At 49.1% G+C, this 23,022-nt stretch overlaps 3 protein-coding genes across 14 annotated transcripts in view; 2 read left to right on the top strand and 1 right to left on the bottom strand.

Moving 5' to 3' along the window:
• Nucleotides 1-4,540, top strand: part of TMCC1 (transmembrane and coiled-coil domain family 1) — a 105,754-nt gene extending 101,214 nt beyond the window's left edge. For all 12 annotated transcript variants that reach the window (XM_048957444.1, XM_048957445.1, XM_048957448.1 and 9 more), the window contains 2 exons: nt 790-925; nt 3,300-4,540. In XM_048957444.1, coding sequence (XP_048813401.1) covers nt 790-925; nt 3,300-3,614 — 451 coding nt within the window. In that variant the 3' untranslated portion in view covers nt 3,615-4,540. The remainder of the gene's footprint in view (nt 1-789; nt 926-3,299) is intronic.
• A 14,193-nt stretch (nt 4,541-18,733) lies between these two features.
• Nucleotides 18,734-21,894, bottom strand: LOC125698582 (uncharacterized). The gene is made up of 2 exons (XM_048957078.1): nt 21,750-21,894; nt 18,734-20,187 (listed from the first exon to the last, which is right to left on the bottom strand). Exons 1-2 carry the CDS (start codon nt 21,771-21,773, stop codon nt 19,387-19,389), a joined length of 825 nt encoding a protein of 274 aa, XP_048813035.1. The 5' UTR covers nt 21,774-21,894; the 3' UTR covers nt 18,734-19,386.
• The window catches only part of PLXND1 (plexin D1), a 69,185-nt gene continuing 66,340 nt past the window's right edge, over nt 20,178-23,022 (top strand). The window contains exon 1 of the mRNA XM_048957077.1: nt 20,178-21,152. The gene's annotated coding sequence lies outside the window, so the exon portion shown is untranslated. The remainder of the gene's footprint in view (nt 21,153-23,022) is intronic.

Raw genomic sequence — 23,022 nt, 5'->3', positions numbered from 1 at the left:
CATGAGTTGCTAGTAAAGGGCTTGAAATTCCAAGGGTGAAGTGCTGCATACAAATACAAAGTATCCCTAATGTATTTTGAAGATTCTGAAATGAGGTGAAGCTGTTGCTGAAGTCGGTTTAAAACTCTCTCAGTGAGAAATGAAGCTTTCTCAGAAATGTCATCAATACTTTTCTGAGCAGCCTTCTTCTGCCAAACTGCTCTCAGACTGCTCACCACAGCAAACTGAAAAATAAGCCTGCAGTTCAGTGATTCGTATGTCCTTCTTGTAAGTAATGCAGTGGTCTTTGCTAGTTAAGCTGAATCATTTGCAAGAGATTAAAAATACATCAATAAATCAGACTTCTGTGCAGTCTCATGTGTAAAGACTAGAAAATGCTATCATGTTCTCCAAGGCATATAGCTGCATATAATTTCATTGTCATTTTTATTGCAATTACTTTTCAGGCGTAGAGGAAATTGCTTAAGAGTTTATAGTGTTAGAAGGGAACTTATTCAGGTTAAAACAAAAGTTTGAAGAATAAATATGCTAATTCTGCACTTGATTTGTTCCATCTCTTTACAGTCGTCATTTCTGCTCTCTGCTTGTTTTTCCCTGGCTCAAAACAAGACTAATGCTATCTTACCTGGTAGAAGGGCTTTCTCGAATTCCCGCTGGAAGGGCCTCACATTGTTTATAAAGCAAAATCCATTTTTAAATGACAAGTCTGTCACTACTCAGTTGTTACTGGTCTAACAGTTGCCTCCCTCTTCTCAATAAAGCTGCTGTACCATGTCATCTCATTTCTAGATGTGAAAGACTCGAAGAGCAGCTAAATGACCTGACTGAGCTCCATCAGAATGAGATCCTGAATCTGAAACAGGAGCTGGCCAGCATGGAGGAGAAAATTGCCTATCAGTCTTATGAGCGAGCCCGGGACATCCAGGTGGGTGACAGAAATGGGAGCACTGAAGTCTGGTCTTCCACCTGCTCCCTCAGTAACTGTTTTTTAAATACTTCTTTGGTTCGGAATTTGTTGTAAATCACCATAGATTTATTGCTAAACTTTACGCTGAAGATTTCCGTAAGATCTTTATTCAGTCCCTGACCCCCAGATATCTCCCCAAATAATTATTTTGCAGTGAAAGGCTGTGCACATTCAGTGAGCAAATTCATCCTGAGGGGACCTCCACTCGTTCAGCGAAGGGTTTTGAAATGGCTGATAGCACAGTGGAAGCCTGCATTCACTTTTTATACTGGCTCGATTTGCAGGGTTTTGTTTGGATATTGGAAATTAATGGTCTCTGACCTGAAGTTTTGTTTGTTTTTTTTTTTTTTTTTTTACAGTAATGTTCCCAGTGAACTCATTTGGGATGCATTTCTGTGCCATGAATTTTAGAACAGTCACCAAAGACATCTCAGGAAAAATACAGTTGGCTTTGTGTATCCACTGCATTTTGTCAGCAAACAGTTATTTCCGTTGGTTTGCCCAAATACACAGTTAGTTTTGAAAGAAAGGTTTCTTCAGTGTTTTAAGGACCAAAGCTAAGGATAGTCTGTGCGATGGGAGGGCCTTCCATAGGCAGACACAGAGCAAAGACCTGGGCCATGATCTGAGCAGCAGCTGGACCTTGTCAAGGCCTACTCAGGAACAAATCTGTCATCTATTTTAAATTCTTGTCGCATTTGCTTTAGCAGGCATCTCAGCGTAGATAACTGATGTGAGATATTTATAACGTGAGTGGAGAACTGTAGGTCAGAGTTCTCCCTTTCCTCCTCTGAAGGAGTTCCACCCAGGTGAGACAAGGCAGGCCTGGCTTGTGGCACTGGTAGGTTCAGCTGCAAGGCGAGTTGAGTCAGTGTCCGTTTTGGGGTCCTTGCTTCTTGCAGGTGTTGTTCGGTTACCTGTTATCTTCAGGTGGCATAACTAAAGAGAAGCCCTTGTGCTTCATTGACTTCCACAGATGATACACAGAGGCAGAGAAATGTAACAGATGGCAGTGACCTTTAAGTTAAGTTCAACATAAATCAGTGTCTGTGGCCTCTGGCAGTAAACAGCAGTCTCTCCCTTTGGGAAATGTTGCAATATTCACATTTTATCCTCCTTTCTAACTTCAGCAGCAGGAAAAGTTGAGGTTGGAAACTTAAACTGAAGAGGGATATTCTCAATAGCTTCTTCTATTCTTCGTTCCTTGGCTCATCACTTTTAGTATAAACTTTAGTACAAATACGGACCGGCTGTTCCACAGCACTGCTGGGGGAACGATAAATATTCAGTTTTCTTGCATGAAGGAACAGTGGGGGGCATAGGCTGGTGCTGCAGAGGAGCAGCAACAGAGCTTGGTCTGCAGGCACAGGTCCTGATTCTGATTTGATCATCAGTCTGGGGGACATCGCTGCTCTGCTCAGACTTCTGACTCTTACCAAAGTCAGCATTCAGGTCCTGGGAAAAGCAGGCCAGAGGGAGCATTGAGGGCGAAATTGTAACTTCATATCTCTGCGAGCAAATTGCCATAAATTCCCCTACTTGTTCTAACCCACCCACTGGCTGTTGGTGGTGGGTGTGTTGGCCAGGTGTGGTAGCAGCTACTTCTGCTTGCCAACTGGGCAGCCCCAGCCCTGCATCCTCAGAGCTTTCCCTGGGCTTGTTCAGCTCAATAGCCAAGCAGGATGCAGCTGAGCCTTTTCAGTTAGTTGTTGCTGTTTCCTTAGTATTGTGCCAGATTGAATAGAGGGTTGAATGGGAGTGAGGTGAGCACAAACCAGAGGAAAAAAATGATGGAAATGAGAGGCTCTGGGAACACATAGGATGAGGAGTGCTGGCAGAACACAGTGCCTTCATCCCCTCAGGGGTCTCTTGAAACAAACTGAGTTGGGCAGCCCTCCTTTCAAGTAGGTGAAGTCTGACTGCTTGCTGAGGGCTCTGTGTCTTCCTTCCTATGGATCTGACCACAAAACAGGGAGGATGATAAGGCCTCTGCCATGTGCGAGGACAGACAGCTTATGTGCAAAGCGTTGTAACAGAGCCTGGCTTCTGCCAAAGCTGTCACCTAACGCCTTCAAGACTTATTCAGGGAAACGAGGTCACACGGTGTCTTACACACTGCTGCACTTAGTTGGTGGGGGCTCCTCAATCACGTGAAGTGGCACCGCCTCTTCTCCTGCTGCAGGATATAAAATCAGCGTTGTGACTTACATCCTGCAGAAGGTGCATGAGGAAGGTGGCCCTGCTGTGGTTTGGTTGCTAAGATGAGAGCCCTGGGCTGCTGCAGCATCAGCCCGTGGGGCGCTGGAACCGAGCGGTGTGTTCTTATCTACAGGAGGCCCTGGAAGCGTGCCAGACCCGCATCTCCAAGATGGAGCTACAGCAGCAGCAGCAGCAGGTGGTGCAGCTGGAGGGTCTGGAGAATGCCACGGCCAGGAACCTGCTGGGGAAGTTTATCAACATCCTCCTGGCTGTCATGGCTGTCCTCCTTGTCTTCGTCTCCACTGTGGCCAACTGCGTCGTGCCCCTCATGAAAACTCGCAATAGGACGTTCAGCACTTTATTCATAGTGGTTTTAATTGCCTTTTTGTGGAAGCACTGGGATGCCATCTCTGGCTACTTGGAACGGTTTTTGTCTCCCCCCAGATGATGCCATGAGGAATCGGCTGCATCGCCCCCTCCCAGCACACTCGGTGAGCAAGCGTGGCAAAGATTAGTCAGCAACTACTCCGCTGAAGTTTTAAAGTGTCTGAGTGAATTTGTTTACATTTAGAATAACGTTTTTTCTCTGCGAGATGCATTGCAATAGTATTTTTTAGATTTTATTCAAGAACTCTTTTTGGCGAGAATCCCGGATAATTTTTATGTAGCATGGTTCTCTTTGGATGCAAATCTTAAGATTCTTTAAAGTGTACAAAATAAATAAAATACCGAAATTTGGAGCATACCAATGGGCAACTTAAACTGTGGCTTGAACTACTGTACTAAACCTGTCAGGAAGAGGAAGAATGTGATTAACTTAAGATGAGCAAAACTAAATGTAGTGCACGCAGCCTTGAGGGATGGTACCACAGCAAACCTGTAACACTAAACTTTTACTGTGAAGTCTGCTCACATTCCATGTCCAAATGTATGGGTTTGGAGTGGTTTCTTTACAAGACAACAAAACAACGTGTGGATCTCTTTCCCGACTCAGCGTCGGGTTTGCCATTCGTGCTGACCTGACTGAACAGTGACTTTCTATAAGGCTGGTTAACTTTGCTAAGCGTATGAAGTGGAAGCCTCGTGCCACATACAGAAACTGCACAGTCGTGCTGCAGTATTTTGAAGTAGTCCTTGAAACACTTACCTTTAAGCAAAGCCCTTGGTCGCACTTTTAAGGTTTTTTTTTAATGTATGTATATTCACAGATTTAAAAAAAAATCCAAACAGCATACTTGAAGAGTGTTATACTCAAACTCTCAGTGCTTCCTTATCGTTTCTAATAGGATTTTTTATTATTATTATTATTATTATTATTATTGGGTTGTTGGTTTTTGTTGTGTTTTTTCTTTTTTTTTTTTTTTAAAGGGGTTGGGAGGGTCATTGCTTTTTTTTTTTTTTTTTTTTTTTCCTTTTAAATAAAGAAGTGATGTTTTTAAATGAAGAAATGCGTGAATAATTGTAAGCTGTCTTGTCCTGAAACAGTTTTGAGGAGGACAGACGGTAGTTTCTAGTGCCAGCCTGTCTGGAACACAGTGCTGTTCATACACCATTTCTGTCCTCCTGAGCACACAGATGCAGCATCAGGAAGAACATCCATCCTCTCCGCACTTTCTTGTCAGGCAGGTGTTTGTTTTTTTTTTTCTTTTTCCAAATGTGAAAGAGAATATGTCTATATTTCTTGCTTCAACATCATCTTTCATTCCTGGCCTCGGGTTCAGAATAGGGAATTTTTTTGCATACCTTCCTAGGCAACATTCTTTTAAGAAAAGAAGTGCTGAATCAACAGTCTGCTTACAGGAATGATTGCCTCAGAAATATTCCTGATTCAGTTTTTAAATAAACTCCTAAAGAGTGAAACCAAAGTTTTCCTCCTGTCAGGCTCTAATCAGATCATCTGTGTAGAGATTAGTAGACTGTATCTGTATAGTGTGCCATAGACAGCATCCTCTTCTTTGTCTGTGAGGGCAAGCACTTGTGTAGGTACACTGTCAGAGCTCTAAAGGAAATGTCAGCTTCAGCCGTACCCTCGCAGGCCCAGCAGTGCTGCTGTTGCTGACGGCTGTTGGCACTGGCAGGCAAGGCCGCATGGCGAAGGAATACGGATTCACTCTGTTTGCTTTGAAGTTTGGTGCCCCTTTCTGGCGGTACAGTGTCAGCATACAGCTTCCATCAACATGAAATGTTAACAGGCTCCAGGAGTCTTTCAGCACCGTTTGTGGTGGTTACTCAGATGTGCTGTTATTCTTCCCTCCAGGTTTGTGTTCTCTCTAGGAGCTAAATGTTGCTCAGGTGACCTAGACCAGTTGAGATCATACATACACATACATGGAACATGTGCATTATATATACTGTACTTGTATATGTGTATATGTGTGTGTGTATATGTATATATGTATATATATGTGTGTATGTATATATATATATATATATATATATATAAATATATGCCATGCCGTGATGCAAATTCTGGCCTCTAGAAGTTCCCCTGAACTAGGTTAACTGGCTGCTGGCCGCTGTAAGCCCTCCACAGCTCACCCATTCTTCGGAGATTCTTTGTGTGTTTTCCATACTCACAAAAAACTCAGGTACCCTTGCAGGGATCCCAGCACGCCTGCCTTTGTCACTGTATGCACTAATCTGCTCCTGTCGTGCTTCAAGCGCAAATTGCCAATTGCAGTTCCTTAAGCCAAAAAGAATCGTTCTCACAGAGCTGCAGACAGAGCAAAGGTTGCATAACCATTCCCTCTCTGGACAGTTCTTCTAGCTCAAGTGAAACTGCATTCTGTTTACCATCCTTATCTGGCTGGTACAGATTACATGGATAATCATCTTCTTCCGTTAGGTTTTGTCAGAAATAACAGCATGAATAACAGTGAGAAATAATTTGGTACATAACAGAAAAGCGTTGTTGCCTTTATTTGTGGTTCCTGGCCTCTGCGCCTGTTTTCCTCCGTTTTGGTCACTCTAAAAGAGCTCACGGTGTCAAAAGTGGTCAAAGCAGGAGGCAATTGGAAGCCAATGGATTTGGAGGCTCAGTGCCACTCATCTGTAGTATCTGAAGGCAGTGATTGTCTTTCTTCTTTATATCCTAACTTCATTTAGTGTCTCAACTGTGTCACGGTCAGTAAATGCGATCTGCTGATTTGCCAGGTGTAGGCTTGATAGAAACTGATCACCTCAAAACTGTTTGGCGAAGGCCACAGGTGTGTGGCTCTAGGCTGCGTCTGTCTGTGTCTCTTTCTCTCTCGACACCTTTTCTCCATTCCAGAAAGTCATCTGCAGTAATGCCACATATGATGCTGCATCCACTTTTCTTATCCTAATAGGACTGCCGTGTGTTTTGCCTTTTGCGCTAGCAGAATGTTTTGGGTTCCTCCCTCTTCGATTTGAAGGTCGGTGACGATTTCTGATAGGTTAACAATGATTATATTGTTGGAAATGTGATTCTAGCTTTAAGGCTCCCTTTCCCTGTAAGTGGTTGTGTTTGCTTTCTTGATTAAGCATTCCTGGATGATGCGTAGAAGAGTACGTGGTGTGGGTGTGCACGTGTGAGTACCTTTTGTGGGCCTCCTTATGGACGTACACTATTTTAGTGACCATCTCTGAGTTGCAGAATGTTTTCCCCAACATTTCCTATTCAGAGTTGGAACAATTCTGGAATTATTTGGACGTGTTTAGCGCATATCAACTTGGGATATGAAAAGGGAAGAATGCAATGGACTGTGGTAGTTGGGGAAGCAGCAGCTCTTCAGAGAAATTCTGAGGTTCGAGTGAAGTTCATCTGTTTTTTCCTATTTGTTTTCTCAATGTAAAAAAAAAAAACCCACAAAAAAGTCGTCTTGATGCAAAAAATGGCTGGTTTTGATTTGATGAATTTCCCTTTCCTCTCAGCTTCATTAGTTTAGTTTAATGATACTGAGCATGCAGATACAGCAATGATTTCATTGGTTTATTCCAGTCCTGTGAGTTTTAGGGTCTGATCAGATTAATTATTGAGTTCTGTACATGTTGCACTGGGACAGAAAAACACTGTCTTTCAGCTTTGACAAATATGCATTTTTTTAAATTAAACAAAAAGGCAGCATTATAACAAAATAAGCCAAGCTACAAAAGGGGTCCGAGGTTGGGTAATTCTGACAGTTTTTAAGTGAATTCTGAATGTGGCTAAAGAGTTAAAGCCGTGTGTCTGTGTCGTGTATGCCAGGTGGTGTAGTGGTAGGCAATTGATTTAGCTGTAAGTGTGTTTCAAAAGTGTAAAAAATAAACTGAAAAACTCACTTGCACGGATTGAAGAGTCCAGAGATGACACATGTGAACGTAACACTGTAGTTTGTAGATCTTAAGCTGCTAATCGTTGAGAGAGATTTACATTTGTCTTGTCTGATTGTTGCAGATTTATCTGTGACACTTTTACTGTATATAAAAAAAAAAATAAATAAAGACCTCAGCTATTAACACTGGATTAATTGGAATGTTTTCATGGGGCTGTGGGAGAGGAGTAAAGAAAAATAGGGGGTGGGGAGAGGGTGGAAAGTTCATTGAGCCCTAATAGCTCGAGTTTGATCGCGCCCTCCCCTATAAGAGCTTCAAGTTTGATCAAGTTCTCTTCTTACCAAGCTTCCATCCCACGGTGGGCCAGACCCACCTGCCTTGGTGAGAATGAAGGGGCCGTCCTGCACAGCACCGCCCCGACTCCGGCAGTTCAGCACAGCTCAGAGCAGGCACAGCAGCTGCGGGTACCAGACTGTATGTGGGTGTGCGTGTGTGTGTGTGTGCATGTGTGTGTGTCTGTATGTGCATACATGTATGTGTGTGCATGTGTGTGTGTGCATGTGTGTGTGTGCATGTATGTGCACATGTATGTGTGTACATGTGTGTGTCTGTATGTGTGTGTGTCTGTATGTGTGTCTGTATGTGTGTGTACATGTATGTACACTCATCCGGGCATGCTGCCTATTTCAGAGAGCTGTATGGATCCTGGCTGTAACGGATGGGCTGGGGTGGCTCTCACGTGTTTGGTTCTTTCCTCTATGGGTTGGTAGAATGAGCTCGGTGCTAAGCTGCCCGTGCAAAGGGGGCTGTGCTTGTGGGGCCCGGGCGGCACAACAGCACTTCTGCCGAGGCACCCGGGCCCTGAGACTCGAGCGGTGAATCATCCTCACTTCAGTTATTTTAAAAGCTTGTCGTCGTTCTAATCCGATCTACGCTCATTTGAAAAAGCCGCAGGCGCGAAGCTGCGTCGGAGCGTCCCGCAACTGCGGGTGCTGCCTCTCGGGCCGAGGAGCGCGGGACGCGGGGCGCGAGGCGCCCACGACGCCGATGTCCGTTCGCGCGCGCCGCCCCGGTCTCTGGCGCCACCTGGCGGCCGCGCGGCGGCACCGCGCCCTGTCCTGCACCGCCTCTCGCGGCCCCGCGCCGCCGTCCGCCCGGCCCGACGTCGCCGCCGCGGTCGCTGCAGAATTACCGCGCTGGTCGCTGCCGCTCGGATCCGCGCCCGTGTGCACGAGAGCCCAGCAAGGGCCCGCTGCAGCCCGGCGGGAGCTGCTCCGCGCGCGGCGGAAGCCCGCACGCGGCTCTCACGGCGCTGAGACGCGGTGGCGGTTGTGACTGCAGTGAGAGTTATTTGCCCGACCCCGAGCTTTCCTCTCCTCCTCTCGCAGAGTGCCTGGCGTCTCCTAAGAAGTAGCAGAGTGCTGTTCGCTGCCTCACCCGACACAGCCGAACCAGCCCGGCCTCGCTGAGTTACGTCTGCCCCGGGCCGCCCCGTGCGGCCATGCGCTGCCACGGAGAGCGCACGTAAAAGGCGTCTTTGCTGCGCTGCAGGACAGGCTCCGGATAAAAAAAGGAGGAAAATCGGGAGACTGGGAGCTCTCTAGGGCCGGGATGGAGAATGCACAGAACAACGGCCACACTGATAGAGCCCCGAGACCTGCTATGGCTGGGACGGAGGGACCTTCCCTGCGCCGTGGAGTGGTGCATGTATGGAGCCGCAGGGATGCTGTAAGGCTGAGCAGCCTTAGGATGCTCTCTCCTGTCATTAGAATGCCCCTCATCTCCATGCCATGTCTCTCATCCCAGGTGCTGCTTACTGCCAGTGCCTTCTGCCAGGTGCTTGCAGTGTCACTAATCAATGGGGCCTGGTGGACAAAGCCAGCACCGCAGTGGGGGAGATGGCACCGCCTCCAGGGCGAGGATGGGGTTCAGTTGGGGCTGCAAAATTGGCATCCTGTGTTTCTGACAGGGCACTGGTGGGGAAACACCTCATAACAAGGCACATCGCTCCAAGCTCACAGTGTAGTGCGAAGACCAGAGAGCCTCAGTCCCAGTGGCAGCAGCAGAGCAGCCCTGTTTGTGCTCCAGGAGACTCTCCAGGCAGTGCCTCACCCCTTGGACTCATGGGCTGAGCTGCTCTTATTGCCAAACTTTCAATTTCCGCTACTTGTGGCCATCCCTGCAGGCCAAATCCAGCTGCAGCTTCTAAAGATGCCATTCTCACTTCACCACCAGCAGCTCTGGCTCTGACTCACTTCCTTTCCCACTGCACTCCATTTTGGCCAGTGCTGGAGGAAATCCCACAGCGAGCAGCCTCAGGCACACTCCGGTCACCTCCTCCAGCAGCAACCACCACGTAACACCACACACACCACGCTGAGCTCAGCTCTGTGAATGCCCCCAGAAACACTATCCTTGCCTGCTGCCACTTCATAGGAGCAAGCAAGCCCACATAGATCAGTTCTTGTATTTGTTTTCTCTTATTGCTGGCACTGAGCCTGCCTGCCCTGACTTGGAATGTTTGATTCTTGTCTGCAGCACCTGGGAACACTCAACATTTCAGACAACACAGATTGCTGTCACCACATAGGTCATCCGTTGCTGCTGCACCTTCAAAGAAGGAAGATCTGGGCAGGTCCTGGAGCGGGCTACATGTTTTACACCAAGGAGGCTGCTAACACACTCGTCCTTTGCCTGAGGATGCAGTAATGAATCCTCAGGGCCTCCTGCCCAGCGGCCTGGAAGAGCAGCCCTCTACCAGCCCGGCACAGAGTTGGAGTGGCACATCTGAGGGGACAGACCGTGGCTCTGGGAAGTGGACCCTGAGCCCTTTGGGCCATAGGCCAGGAGCCAGGCTGCCCCTGTGCGAGGGCAGCAGCACTGCCCAGGGTGCAGGGCGGGCTCAGGCTGCCCGTGTTGGTGCCGCTGTGGCACAGCATGAGGGGCTGCGCTGCTCCCAGGAGCCGCAGAGTGGGAGTGGCTCTGAGCACACACAGCTCAGTGCACTGCTTCTGTCCTTCAGGCTGGGACATGGAGCGGATTTTGTCACGCTCAGAAAAGAATCCCATGAAGCCTGGCCACTTTTGCACCCTAATTTACTATCATCTTTCACAAGCTCCATCTTTTGGCTTCTCTGGTACTGCCAGCCATGGCTACTGCTGTTGATTCAATAATATCTCTAATCTGGCTTTCTTGAGAGCGGCCATACCTCAGAGCTGCTGTTCTCCTGCTGGAGCCATCTTCCCTCATCGCGTTCTTTCTCTCTTTTCCAGCTGGGGCCAATCTGTCTGGGAAATAGTCCAATTTGCTTCCATCTGATGGGAGCAGATCCCAGCTCCATTCCCTTCATCTACGCCAGAGTTAAAATCAGCCAAGGTTATTACTCTGAAATCACTCATTTTCCTTCTCTGCATTTTTGTTGCCATTTTTCCCCCTCTGTGCTGGGCCAGGTGGGCAGCAGAGGCACTGCTGAACATCTCTTTTCCCTCGGGGTCTGCACTCTGTGGGTTTGGTGCCACACGGCACCACTGCCCCAATGAGATGTCCTACAGTTTGTGGTCTCTCACATGTCTTCAGTGGGAGCGCAGCTCAGTGCCAGGCAGAGCTCAGACTCTCAGCAGTGCTTGGCAAATCTACCATGTGCTGCCCCAGGGCTGCGAGTCACATGGGGATGGGATGCATTGCCACAGGAGCTCCATTCCCCCCCCGGCCTCCATACCCAGTGCCTCCCTGCAACAGCCCTGCTGCAGAGTGCCAGCTCCTGCAGTGCTCCCAACAATGGGCATAGCCCAATCCAGACCAAATTGCTTGGGATCACTGGGGGCTGCTGTGCCCAGCGCCAGGCTCACACCTTGACGGCCCTGAGTCCTCATCCCGCCTCAGAGCTCATTTTAGCTCAGGGCTTAAACACAGGGAGAGGGACTGCCCCAGAGCATAGGGCTGCATGGTGCTGAGGCCTGCATCTGCTATGAGCTGTCTCATGCACTGCTGTTGGCTGGGGTTGCATGCACACATCCAAGATTAAACACTCAGAGCCCAGCTGTCAGCCCCAGGAAGCACCATCAGACGTGACTACAAGAAGCTGCTTGCACCTGGCTCCGAAGCATGACTGAGGTGAGGGGTGTGCAGATCCTTGGGCAGGGGGTCCTGCACCAGCTGCATCCTGCGGTGCTGCAGGTGTGCAGTCAGCTCCTGGGATGCCCTTCTCCCTGTGCTGGGAGTTGGCTCACCATCACTTCCCAGAGATCTCCCAGCTCTGTGAGGCAGCATGGCTGTGGGGCAGTGCTGCTGAGGGGGGGGGGGGTTGGACCTGCAACCCACTGGTCTGGGCTCAGCAGGACACATCCCTGCCTGTGGGTGGGCGCTGGGTGGCTGCTGCCCAGGGGCTTTAAGCCGTAAACTTGTAAGCAGAGTGCTGTGTGTTTGTAAACAATGAATGTAGATCATGGCAGATCCCAGTGCTCCTGAAGGAGGGCAGTAGCTGTGCGTATGGTGAGGAAAGCGGGGTGCAGTGTGTGGGTATCTGCACCCACCGTAGTGCTGAGGGGACTCCATGCTGCCATGGAGGAACTGTGTGCAAAACGGTCACTGAGCCTCTTGTGATGTGATGGTGATGAAAAGAGAATCACTGCTGAGCTGTGTCATTTATAGAGCCCCAACCTTAATTAACTGTGATTGATAATCCACTGCCAGGATGAAAGATGCTGTGGGCTTATCCATATAATCCCTGCTTGTGTGTTTAAAGACTGATAGGAGAGCCAAAAAAAAAACATCGAGATGAAAAGATAAGGCTGAAGATGCATGGTGATGTCTTGGAAATCTAATATAGCGTAGAAAATATCCCTTTTAAAAATACACTATTAGCTGCTGTCAAGTGACAGCCATTTGGCCCTCACATGCTCCAGATGAATGCAGCCAAGTTGTGTCAGAGCTCTTCTGAGAGCACCGCCTATGCTGCTCACCAGGCTGCTTCCTGGAGCACATTGGATGCATGAAATCTGCATGAAGTCTTTGTGATGGCCTTGTCAACAGAGCCCACAGCTGGGTTATGAATCACCTCATCTTGTCACGTGAGCTGGTTTCACACCAATATCTCTAGAGGGAAAGCGCTGGAGGGCTGAGGGAGGCAGGAGTGGGGATGTCAGATGCAATCCCCTACCCTGGTTCCTGATGGGAATGTTTCTCCCCCTCCACCAGCTAATGACTGGTTCTAATGTAATAGAACAGAGCAAAGTGACCAACATAAAGTGCATGTATTCTGTTTTCACATCTGAGCCTAACATGTCCACGAGTCACAGTCTGAAATGATTGGGGGTGTTACTGGTCACACAGTCTGACATTTTGCCAAAAGGTCTCTTCTGTCTCTTCTCTGAAGTGTGAAAATGAAGGACGCTATTTCTTGTGTTCTGTAACAAAAAAACGGAGCTGCTGAGGCTTAAGGAGCCATTGGATGAGGGAACCAAAGGAGAAAGAAGGTGGATGGATGGATGGACGGAAGGATGAGAACACCACCACCATACAACAGAACCCAGACTCCTGGTAACCACACAAATATTGGATCTTTAGTGATGCTTAATGGAATACATTGTAGGGAGTACCTGAAAAAATGCTGTGGAAATTTCCCAGTCCAGACATCACAACATATCATCTCTTGCATCCTTTACCAGGATGATCTTGAAAGCTCAGTTTGATTTTGCTTGGTTTTATATTTATTTATTCAGTTGTCATTAATAACAATGAAAATGAAACTGCCCACCCCTGACCGAGTTCCCTTGGCACTCAGCTGAAGCATAGAATTATGCAAACAGGCAGACTCCCACCACACGTTATCCCAGGCAGCAAAATACAAACCAAACATCAGAGACAAATTACCCACCCACCAGAAGAATTACTCACTGTGGACAAGGAGACTTTTACAAGGTGGATTTAAGTGTGTGGATGAATGTTACAGCTGGTGAGAGTTCAGCAGGCAATGAAAGTGCAGCAAAGGAAAGAATAAAGAAGAGAGAAGGAGATGCAGGTTTGTTTTTGAGTGGAAGAGGTGCTGCACTGTGCTGCTCAGACGGAGCGCCCCATCCTCTGCCATTCTCAGATCAGGAAGGCATTTGATCATATGTCGAACTTTAAGCTCTCAATTATTCCTGGCAAAAGTAACCATCTGTCTTAAATACAGTCGCACTGCTGGATATCTTGCAAAGAAGGCTCTGCTTCCCAGGAGAGGAGCAAAGAGTGAAAACGTGTAATACCAATGCCTTTTTCTGACGCTCTCAGTGTGCTCCCCTTCTTTCTGTGCTGCACACACAGCCGGGGATGTCGAAATCCATCTGACTGTTTTGTGGCTGCTCACACTGGCCAGCACTGGGGCCGGTTCACGTGCTCTCAAACCATCCTCTCCTGGTGCTGAGCAGCCACTCCAGCCCTGCAGCTCTTCCCTGCATGTCGCAGCTCTGGCCTTGTGACAAGCAGCTCCCCCCAGCAGCCATGCTGCAATGCTAGTAAACAACATTTGTGGCGATGTGCTGCCGTAAATGCGTCTGACGCTTTTGCATCACTGCTCCTTCCGCACAGACGTGCTGCAGACCGGAGCCCACCTGTTGGCAGCAGAAATGCAGGTGGCTGCAGAGCACCGCAGTCCTCCGGCGGAGGGCGTTCATCTCCCGCAGGAGCAGAGCGCAAACGAGCTGCGCCCTGCAGGCGGCCTTTCCCCCGAGTGCCGCCTGGGCGCAGTGTTAACCCGAACGCGGCAGGACGGCTTCCTGCTCTCCTGGGCATTTCCTAAACCTCTTTGTTCTGCTTCTTCCTCTCCTTCTCCTGTCTGTGTCCGCGCTGAGCACTCGAGCAGGGTGAGGAGCCGGACTCCCAGCGTTACGCGTTGGCTTCTTTGCTTTGGGAAGAAGAACTGCATCCAGTTCTTAGGATTCAGCCTCAGTGTGAAACAGATGCAGAATTTCACACGAGTGGATTGGTGTAAGAGAGAGCAATTGTACTGCTCTCTTTCCTCATCTGTTGTGTGGGATCAGCGCTGTCAGATCTGCAGCTGGTTAAGTGTGAGACCCCAGCATGGGAACAGGAGCATTGGCTGCTGTTTCTGAGTGATTGCCTGGGGGGTGGGATGCAGTGCTCCCCTGAAGCACAGCCCCACACACACTCCTGCTTTTCTTCCTCCCCCAGCTCTCCAGAGTACAAAGAAGGAAAGAAAGAAATATTAGAAAAGGTTTGCTAATAGTGCCGATTTGGAGGCAAATGGTGCATTTACATTCCAGACCTGGCATGAATGTCCAGCTGCAGAAGTCCCAAGCAAGGTGACAGCCAGCAAATGAAAGCAGCCAGACAATTGCAGCCATTTTGCTGCCTTGTGTTCACTGAAGTAATTCAGACAAGGCCAACTGTGTTACTTGGATTCTCTAAGGTATAATTTAGGCATGAGTTGTTTACAATCAACTCTCATTTGCATCACCCAGGAGGAAAGCATGGGTTCTGTTGGATATTCCATCGGGTGGATTAATGACTACTCTTTAACCGCTAATATTTGTTCAACCTTCTGCATCCGAGCAGCCACCAGCTGAGCTCTGCCCCTCGCATCTCTGCGCTCACTCTGCAGGACCGTGCAGGAGGCACTGCAAGCGTGGTTTCAATTTTGCTGAGCAGAATTGGTGCCACAGATGGGTTGTTTGACTGAAGGCCCTATGAGTGCTGGATCAGCATGGGAACAACTCCCTTTCTGCAGTCCTGAAAATGACTTCAAAGATCAATCCTGTTTGCTATGGTCCATCCTGTCATCCCTGCTACTGAGAAGCTTAGTGAATGGCATGATGGAATCACTGTGGGATAGAAAACATCAGCGAGCTTGGGGTCTGTTTCAGGGTGTGTTTGGATCATCCAAGAGACAGGATGTCTCGGGAGCAGAGAGGCAAGCAAACTATGAACTCAGAGCAGCACAGAGGGTTACGAGTTTTATTACACACACACGGACCTCCACTTAGATAACCGTAGTAAGCTACAAGTAGAAACTCCATAATCAAGTGCACTGTTACTTACTGACCCTTGAGAGACAGTGAAACACTGAGCAGGAGCAGGAGAAGGACCGTGCCAGCAGTGGATGCGATAGGCAGTGCCAGCAGGGCATCCCCTGCTTCGAAGGGCACTTTGCCTTTCATCCCCACTGCAGCCGCTCTCCTGCTTTGATTCTCCCCAGGGTTTGTTCCATTGCATGCTGTACCCATGTGGCCATGATGATACAGAGCCCAGGTGGAACAGCTGCTTGCAGAACAAGTTCTTGCTCAAGATAAACTACCACCATGAGCTCTCTCTACAAAACAAGGTATTTGTGGCTATAGCCACAAACACTTCCCTTAAAACCATCAGAATACTTTGTTCCATCCCAGAATCACTCATCGGCCTGCAGGTTCCCAACATGATGTCTGGCCCCCAAACTCCTTGCTTGAATGCTGTGCAGAGGCCAGATGCTGCTCCACAAGGCTGGACTGAGCAGGACAATTGATCAACAGCTTTGATTGAAACCAGAAGCAAGTTTCGTTTTTTTTTTTTCTTTTTTTTTTTTTTTTTTACCCAGGCTTAAATAGACATCACTTAGAAGAAAAACATTGATTGAAAGATAAACCCAGTGCACAAGAAGACCCCGAAGGTGAAAAGTACTATTAAGTGTGTTAAAAGAGCCTGCCCTTGGTGACAAGCCATTCTCTGTGAGGACAGAGAGCACCGAGAGGGAGATAAGGAGATTATGAGGTTGGATTGCAGGTTATGGACACCTCAGGGCTTCGCTTTGTCCTGAGCCCCTTTTTGGGCTACAAGTGGGAGTCGAACATGTGCCAGCTGCAGCGGGTGCTGCTCACACTGCTCTGGGAACTGGCCCAAAGCCATCGCTAACTCCCGTGTTCCAGTGGCTTCTGAGGTGGGAACAAGGCTGGACGTCCCTGCCCCAACCCACCCTTGCCAGCTGCTGGCTGAGTCTCCAGGAGGAGTGAGGCCACATCCTGCTGGTTGGTGCTGTGCAGCTGGCTGTGCTGCAGCACTGCAGGGGGATGCAGAAGCTGCCAGAGCCCAAACCTGGTCTGACGACATCAGAAATTGGTTCGTGTGGGTCCCGGAGAACAAAGATCCACAGCACCAGCTGCTGCCACCTCCAGCACAGGACCAGCACCTGCAGCTCGTTAGTAATGCTTTAACAATAACAAGGTGTTCTTTTCAGGTGAACTCCATGAAGTTAAAGGGTTGTTGCCATTTCAGTAATTCTCCCAGGGGTAGGCAGGCTGCAATGTAATAAAACCACTGCTCTGCACCCCAATGTAAGCAACTGCAACACTTGCCCTGAGCTCACGTTGGATGGCGGTGTTGTTTGTGTTGTTTCTTTCTGCTCTCCTGGGGATAGAAATGCTGAGAAAGGGGCATCCCGTGGCAACCACAGCCCCTGAAGTATGCCTGTATACAATGGGATATGTGGATGTGTGAAAATAGCATGAAGATCACTGTTCAGCTAGAAGGATGGAGTAGCTGACATTCAGAAATACTCCAGTTTCTATACGTGTGGTGTTTACGTTTTAAAGAAGAGTGAGCTTTGAAAGGTGATTTTAATTATTCAGGCTGTGTGTTTGCCTCTCCTTTTTCCTTTCCCAGCTGTACCAGCAGATTGCCCCACCTGCTGTGCAGGGTTAGGGCCACAGTTGCTGGTGGGTGAAGCAGCGAGGTGCCCGTTCTCCCAGGCTGCCCCAGTTAGCCAAAGACAAAGCTGTTTCCATTATTATAAAAAGACTTGTGGATGTTTCCATTGCTACGCTGTTTTCAAACATTGCCTGTTTTACAAGATTGATTTTTGCTGTGAGTTCACATACAAATACATCTCTGTCATATGGGCATGCACTCTGTATGCTGTCTCCCTGCAGCCTGGACTGACTGAGAGCTCTTTGCCTTACAGCTTTTCTGCTACAAAGTCCAAAATGCTATGACTGGTCCAACATAGGACTTGCTGACACTTTAAATGTGTACTTGGATCTGTCTTTTGTGTGTGTGTGTGTAAACGTGTGCATTATGTACGTGTGAGACTTCTACATTTTGGCTTATCTTTAAGATTAATGGATGTGTTGACTGCACATAAGAAAAGTGTAAACCTCTGAGACTGTTGGGGCCATCAGGGAAATTTCAAGAACGAGATTGCACTGTTTACATTAGGTCCAAAAATACACAACACCAGATGATACCCCACTGGTGACACTATAATGACAGACAGCTATCAGTATCAAAGTAAATCACACGCTGCTGGACTCCACATGCCACAGATTTATCTCAAAATTGCAGAGAGTTGGGCTCTGCAAGATACAGGTATGGGAATGTTTTAGGTTTCCTGGTAAAAACAAGTGGATGAGTGATTTGTAACTATGTTTGTTAGCGAGATACCCTGTGTTTCTGTTCCAGCACCAGGCCATGGTGAGAGGACTGCAGGACCTGATCAGCCCCCTGTGGAGAACAAAGAGGTCAAAGAGGACATTTTCCAGCAGCTGGGTGTTGTTTGCCTTTGTATGGGGTGGCATGAGCGCCTGCCGGGCAGAGTTTGAGTCCAGGCAGTGTAGAGGGCAGGGTCTGGCAGATGGCGGGGGTGGTGAGGATCTCAGGCATGGCACTGGGTGAAGGTCAGGGTACTGGAGGCTGTGGCCAGGACTGAAGGTAATGCCAACAGGGCCCTGGCAGGATCAGGGTTAGAGGTGATGATGAGCCCGGTTCATACCAAGCTGTGATATTCACTGAAGGGGTGAGTTACTTAGGTGATGCTGTGGGGTGATCCAAACAGGGCTCCCAGCTGGGGCTGGCTGATGAGAGGGGGCTGAGGGTCAGACTAATAGAGCCATGAGCAGAGTTACAGCTGGGTGCAGAATCTATGGGACTGTGCCTGAGGTTGGACTGGCAGGGGCTGGGAGCCTAACCCACAGCTAGAACAACTCATAACAGGACGCTGGAGCTGAACTCACAGGAGCATTTGGATTCACACGGCCCTGGGTCCTGCAGCAGCTGCTGGGCAGTGGTGCAGCGATGGCTGTGCAGAGCTCAGAGCAGGCCAGCTGCAGCTGCACGGTGCCACCAGAGGGTGGGCTCTGCTGCTGGTGGGGCTGCAGGGTCGGGGGGGCTGTCTGGGGTCCGCTCTGTGCTGCGCAGCAGAGAGCAGAGGTGTGGGAAGTGGAGCACGGCAAATGGAGTTGACTCAGAGCTCAGTGACATGGTATGTTCCTTAAAGTACTGTGAGATTTTAATCAGAATGCCTGGGTTTGTACTGAGGTGTGCAAAGCAAATGACATCCGTTCGGTTAAACACTTTTCCAGTCCTTTCATTTAAAAGCACACAATGAGCATCAACGCTGAATCCTGAGCAAGGCCTGCAAACGTGGGGGAGAACAGCACCGAGGCTACTGAGATAAGTCAGATTTCTTTGAATTAACAAAGGGGAGTGCAGACTGCAATAATGAATTTACGGCCTGATTGCTAAACTGTGGGAAAGAGGGGATGGATTTAAACCACTATTAAGTTTAAGCTTCATTTTAGTGCAGCTGGCCCTTCAGTAGCACAGAGTTAGACATGCCGTCTGTCAAATCCCGCTGACATATTTTGGCAATAAATATTTCCTCTAATTGAAAGCAATTGTTGTGTTGTAAGCCTTCCTCCCTTCCGTTTTGTTTTCGTTAATGGGCAGCGGTGGCCCTGCCTGAGCACGTATTGAGCAACAGCTCGCTGCAAAGTTAGCACATTGCGAGCAGCGCGGCACGATCCTCTGCCTTCAGAAGGAAAACCTTCCTGCGGGCGCTGGCAGGGGCTGCTGGGGCGAGCGGGCAGGGCCGGCACCGCCGCAGGTCTCGCTGCGCGGTCGGTGCAGGACTTCCCATCCCGGCCTCGCGTACAAACGGGGCCCGATGTCGGCTTTGTTTGGAGCAGCCAGCCCAGCCCTCACCGCGAATCCCACGCGGGGACGCTCTGCTTTATGTTGCGCTCTCTTCCTCTGTTGAGAGCCAAGCGCAGCGACCCACGCTGCTGGAACTCGGTCAGAAGCGGCAGGGCTGGGCTGGCCGTCCGGCACTGCCGCGGATCCAGGCGGGGCTCCCGACAGCGGGGCTGCTCCCGAGCATTCCGAGCTGAGCGGTGCCCGCGTCCCCGGGCTGGATCCGACGGCAACGGCCCGCAATGACGAGAGGCGGGCAGGGGGTGAGGCTGAGGACGGAGGGGCGTCACCGTGAGCGTCGCCACCGCCAGCCACGGCGGAAGCTCTCGGGGGGGGCACATGGAGGTGCGTTGGGGCCATGGCCTTATCTCCAGGCAAAGTGCGAACTGCGGGCGGTGAGCGCAGTTCTGAGCCTTCGGAGAAACGACAAAAGGCAAGCAGCACATCACAGGTGGACCTGCAGGAGGGAGGAGCCTGGGACTTCTGCATCCTGACGGACAGCCCCACCTGTACAACCGAAACTCCGTTCCGCTCACAGTGCGAGTGACAATTTCCAGCACAGGATGCGGAAAATAGACTCTTTTATTGCCTTTGACAAACCTCTTTGTCTTGAGGATCCCGTCATTACGTGTCATTATGTGTGTATGAACTTTCACCAGCGCCGAATCCATCACTCGCCAGGGAAGGATCTCCTCGTGCTCCAGGCTTTGTGCACAGCTCTCTCTGGAGGCAAATCCCTCATGAAGTGCGCCAGCCGCCGTGCTGCCGACAAGGTTATGGCTGCGTGACGTACTCAGCTCTATATTACTCTGGGAAAGGTTCATTTTTGAAAACAAAGAAGGTTGAGGAAAAAAGCATGATTCTGCTCAGGAGGCACAGCACATCCCATAAATCCCTCCTGCCTTCACTCGGGCTGGCGGCCTGGGGCAGAATGGCAGCAGAGCACACGAGTGCCATTCCTGCTGTAGCCATCTGCAGAGGAGCGTTGGCCCTCACCACTGCTTGTGCTGAAAGGATGTTTCGGAAAGGACCGTGCCTTATTCTTTCTGCTGAGCACCTATCAGAATTCCCATGTGCTAAATCAGTAGTAATGACAGCCTAAACTCCATGAGCTGCAATACAGTGCCTGCAATAGATCAGTAATAACAAAACAGGAGCTCAGTCCATACTCATCCAAAAATACACTGAGCATTACCAGCCAGTTTGTTTCCACACTGCGGTTTCTGAGTGCCCAAGGTGTGTCTGAGCACTCTGCTGCTGTATCCTCAGTGCCAGTCGGCACTAACACCAGGCTGGCAAGGCAGGCAGGGCTGGTGAGCACCAGGTAAGTGCAATGATTAGGGCTGTTCGAGAACAGGCAGTGAGTTCTATGTTTAAGCGAATCTCTGATCCCCTTCAGTTCCCTTGGCACATGGTACTGGGTCAGCCCTGCCTTGCCCACAGCGCCCGGCCTCACCTCGGCTCCTCCTGTAGCCTTTGAGGTGAGAGCAGTTCATGTGCTGTGCCCTTGCTGTGACCCAATGCAGCTATCCAACGGTGGTTTCCCATTGTTATGCATTTAAATAGCAAAGTGTAGCAGAAATGCTAAGTCGCTGCCTGAAGCAGTGATGGAGCACCTGGTGGAAGGCAGGGCCAGCCAGGGAGCTCAGGTGCATGCAATGTACCTGAGTGATGGAAGAAACAGAGCCGGATCCACCCTTTCCCAGATCTCTTTTGAGGGCTGGCAGTGGAGGTGGGTCTCTGGAGGTCCCTGTGTATCTGAGGCCTTCTAAAGGTAAGCAAATCTTCTTCCTATGGTTTTCTATGGTTGCTGTATTTAGGCTCGTCCTCATTTGCTGCGGACTGGGATTGGGTGACTCTGCTATTTCTGCTGTACTTTCCGTCACATTCTAGCATTACAGCATAATGCAAAGCAAGTGACTAAAAGGGACTCAAAACAAATGTCTGCTGAATATTGGTGAATCTTCTCCTGCTTGCCATCGCTTTGAAAATGAACCACTGCCCCATTCAGAGGCACAGCAGGAGAGAGCTCAGCAGAACTGAGCACTGCTTGGCCCAGAGCAGTGCACATCTTGGCCATAGCAGTCCCCATGTGCCTGTCTTGGGCTCAGCTCAGCTCTCAGCTGCTGCATCTGACCCTGCTCACCATGTACAGATCCATGAGCAGTTTTCCTGGAGGAAATCCCCACCACATATATAGGTATTTATGCTCCCTGTGTTAAAGCGCTCAGATCCGTCAGCACTGAGTCAATAGAACCTGAGTAATTGCATGAGTACCTCGTGTTTCCCCTAAAGGGAAACTGTTCTCGTGTAAATATATTTATTAATAATTAAAGTGTTTTTGAGTTCTGATGCACACGGCCCCTCTCACCCGCAGAGACAGCTGAAAGCCCATATCTTTGGACCTGTGCAGGGGTAGCAGGGGAGGGGATTTGGGGGCTGATGGTCTATTGCAGGCAGCAGAGGTTCAATTGTGACCCTTTTTTTTTTTTCCTTCCTGGAAAAAAAAAAAAAAAAAAAAAAGTGAGAAGTGTGTATGAGAGATTGAAGCCCTTTACTGCTCCATTAGGAATATTGCCCTGAAATATTCTAACAGCCCAGATAACAGGGTGGAAAATCATTTCTGTAAAATATTCCTTTCAAAGCATCTTACCAGAGGATTGTTTCCTCAGCAAAGAAATCTTTGTCAACCAATCCTTCAATACCACAAATATTTGGGCTTTAATTCTACCAGCGTAGACAACAGCTCAGCAGCGGAAATGGGAACCGGGGCTCCCAGGGGATTTCTCTCTGGCAAAGGCAGGGCTGTATACCTTGGGCAAGTCGCACATTTCTCTGTGCTCTTTGACCTACATATATATATATATATATATATATACACACATACATATTAAAGTGACTGTAATCTGGAACATAGTTCAATGTGCTTTAAAAGGCTGATTTCTCATGGAAGATGCACTGCTATCAGGATAAGCAGCCATAAGGAATCCTAAAATAGGCAGATTAAGGGTTTGGGATCATGGAGGTTTATTTCTATGTAATTAAAGACACAATCACATTTAAATATTGTTAACTTGTAGTTTTAAAGAGACCAAACAACTGGGAGCCCCACATTCACAATTAGCTAATAACTCTACTAATTAATGACACGATCAGCAGAGACAATGAGTTAGATAAGGTGAAAGCACAGCATTTTATTCAGTGCACATTTTTGGTGGACGTGGCGTGGCTGAGGCAGCTATGTATTAATGAGTTGGGTATATGTATTAATGACGAGGGTGAGGAGGACAGGAAGGGGGTGAGGGAAATTGGCAGGTGTAGAAATGAGATTAGACAACAACAGAGGATTTTCGTCTCCAGAACAGAAGTAGCGCAGAATCCCCGTCAGCTTTGCTAGTGTTTTGTATAAATGGAAATAAGCACCATGAGGGTGGGCAGGATGGAGAGAGCTCCTCGCCAAACGGAGCCTCGGCTTGCCAGCCCCGCGTTGAACGCTGTCGGCTGTTTGTGGGCGGCGAAGCGCCCCTGCTGCAGGGTTACCTGTGCCGTAGCGGCGGTACAACTGCCGCCATACGGCGAAAGCAAAACCACAGCCTTCCCCTCGGCGTTCCTTTGCTCAGCTCTCCGCGGGCGCTGAGATCGGA

Source organism: Lagopus muta, chromosome 11 (genome assembly GCF_023343835.1).
Source record: "Lagopus muta isolate bLagMut1 chromosome 11, bLagMut1 primary, whole genome shotgun sequence".
Lineage (NCBI taxonomy): Eukaryota > Metazoa > Chordata > Aves > Galliformes > Phasianidae > Lagopus > Lagopus muta.
This window is presented reverse-complemented; position numbering and strand designations above follow the sequence as displayed.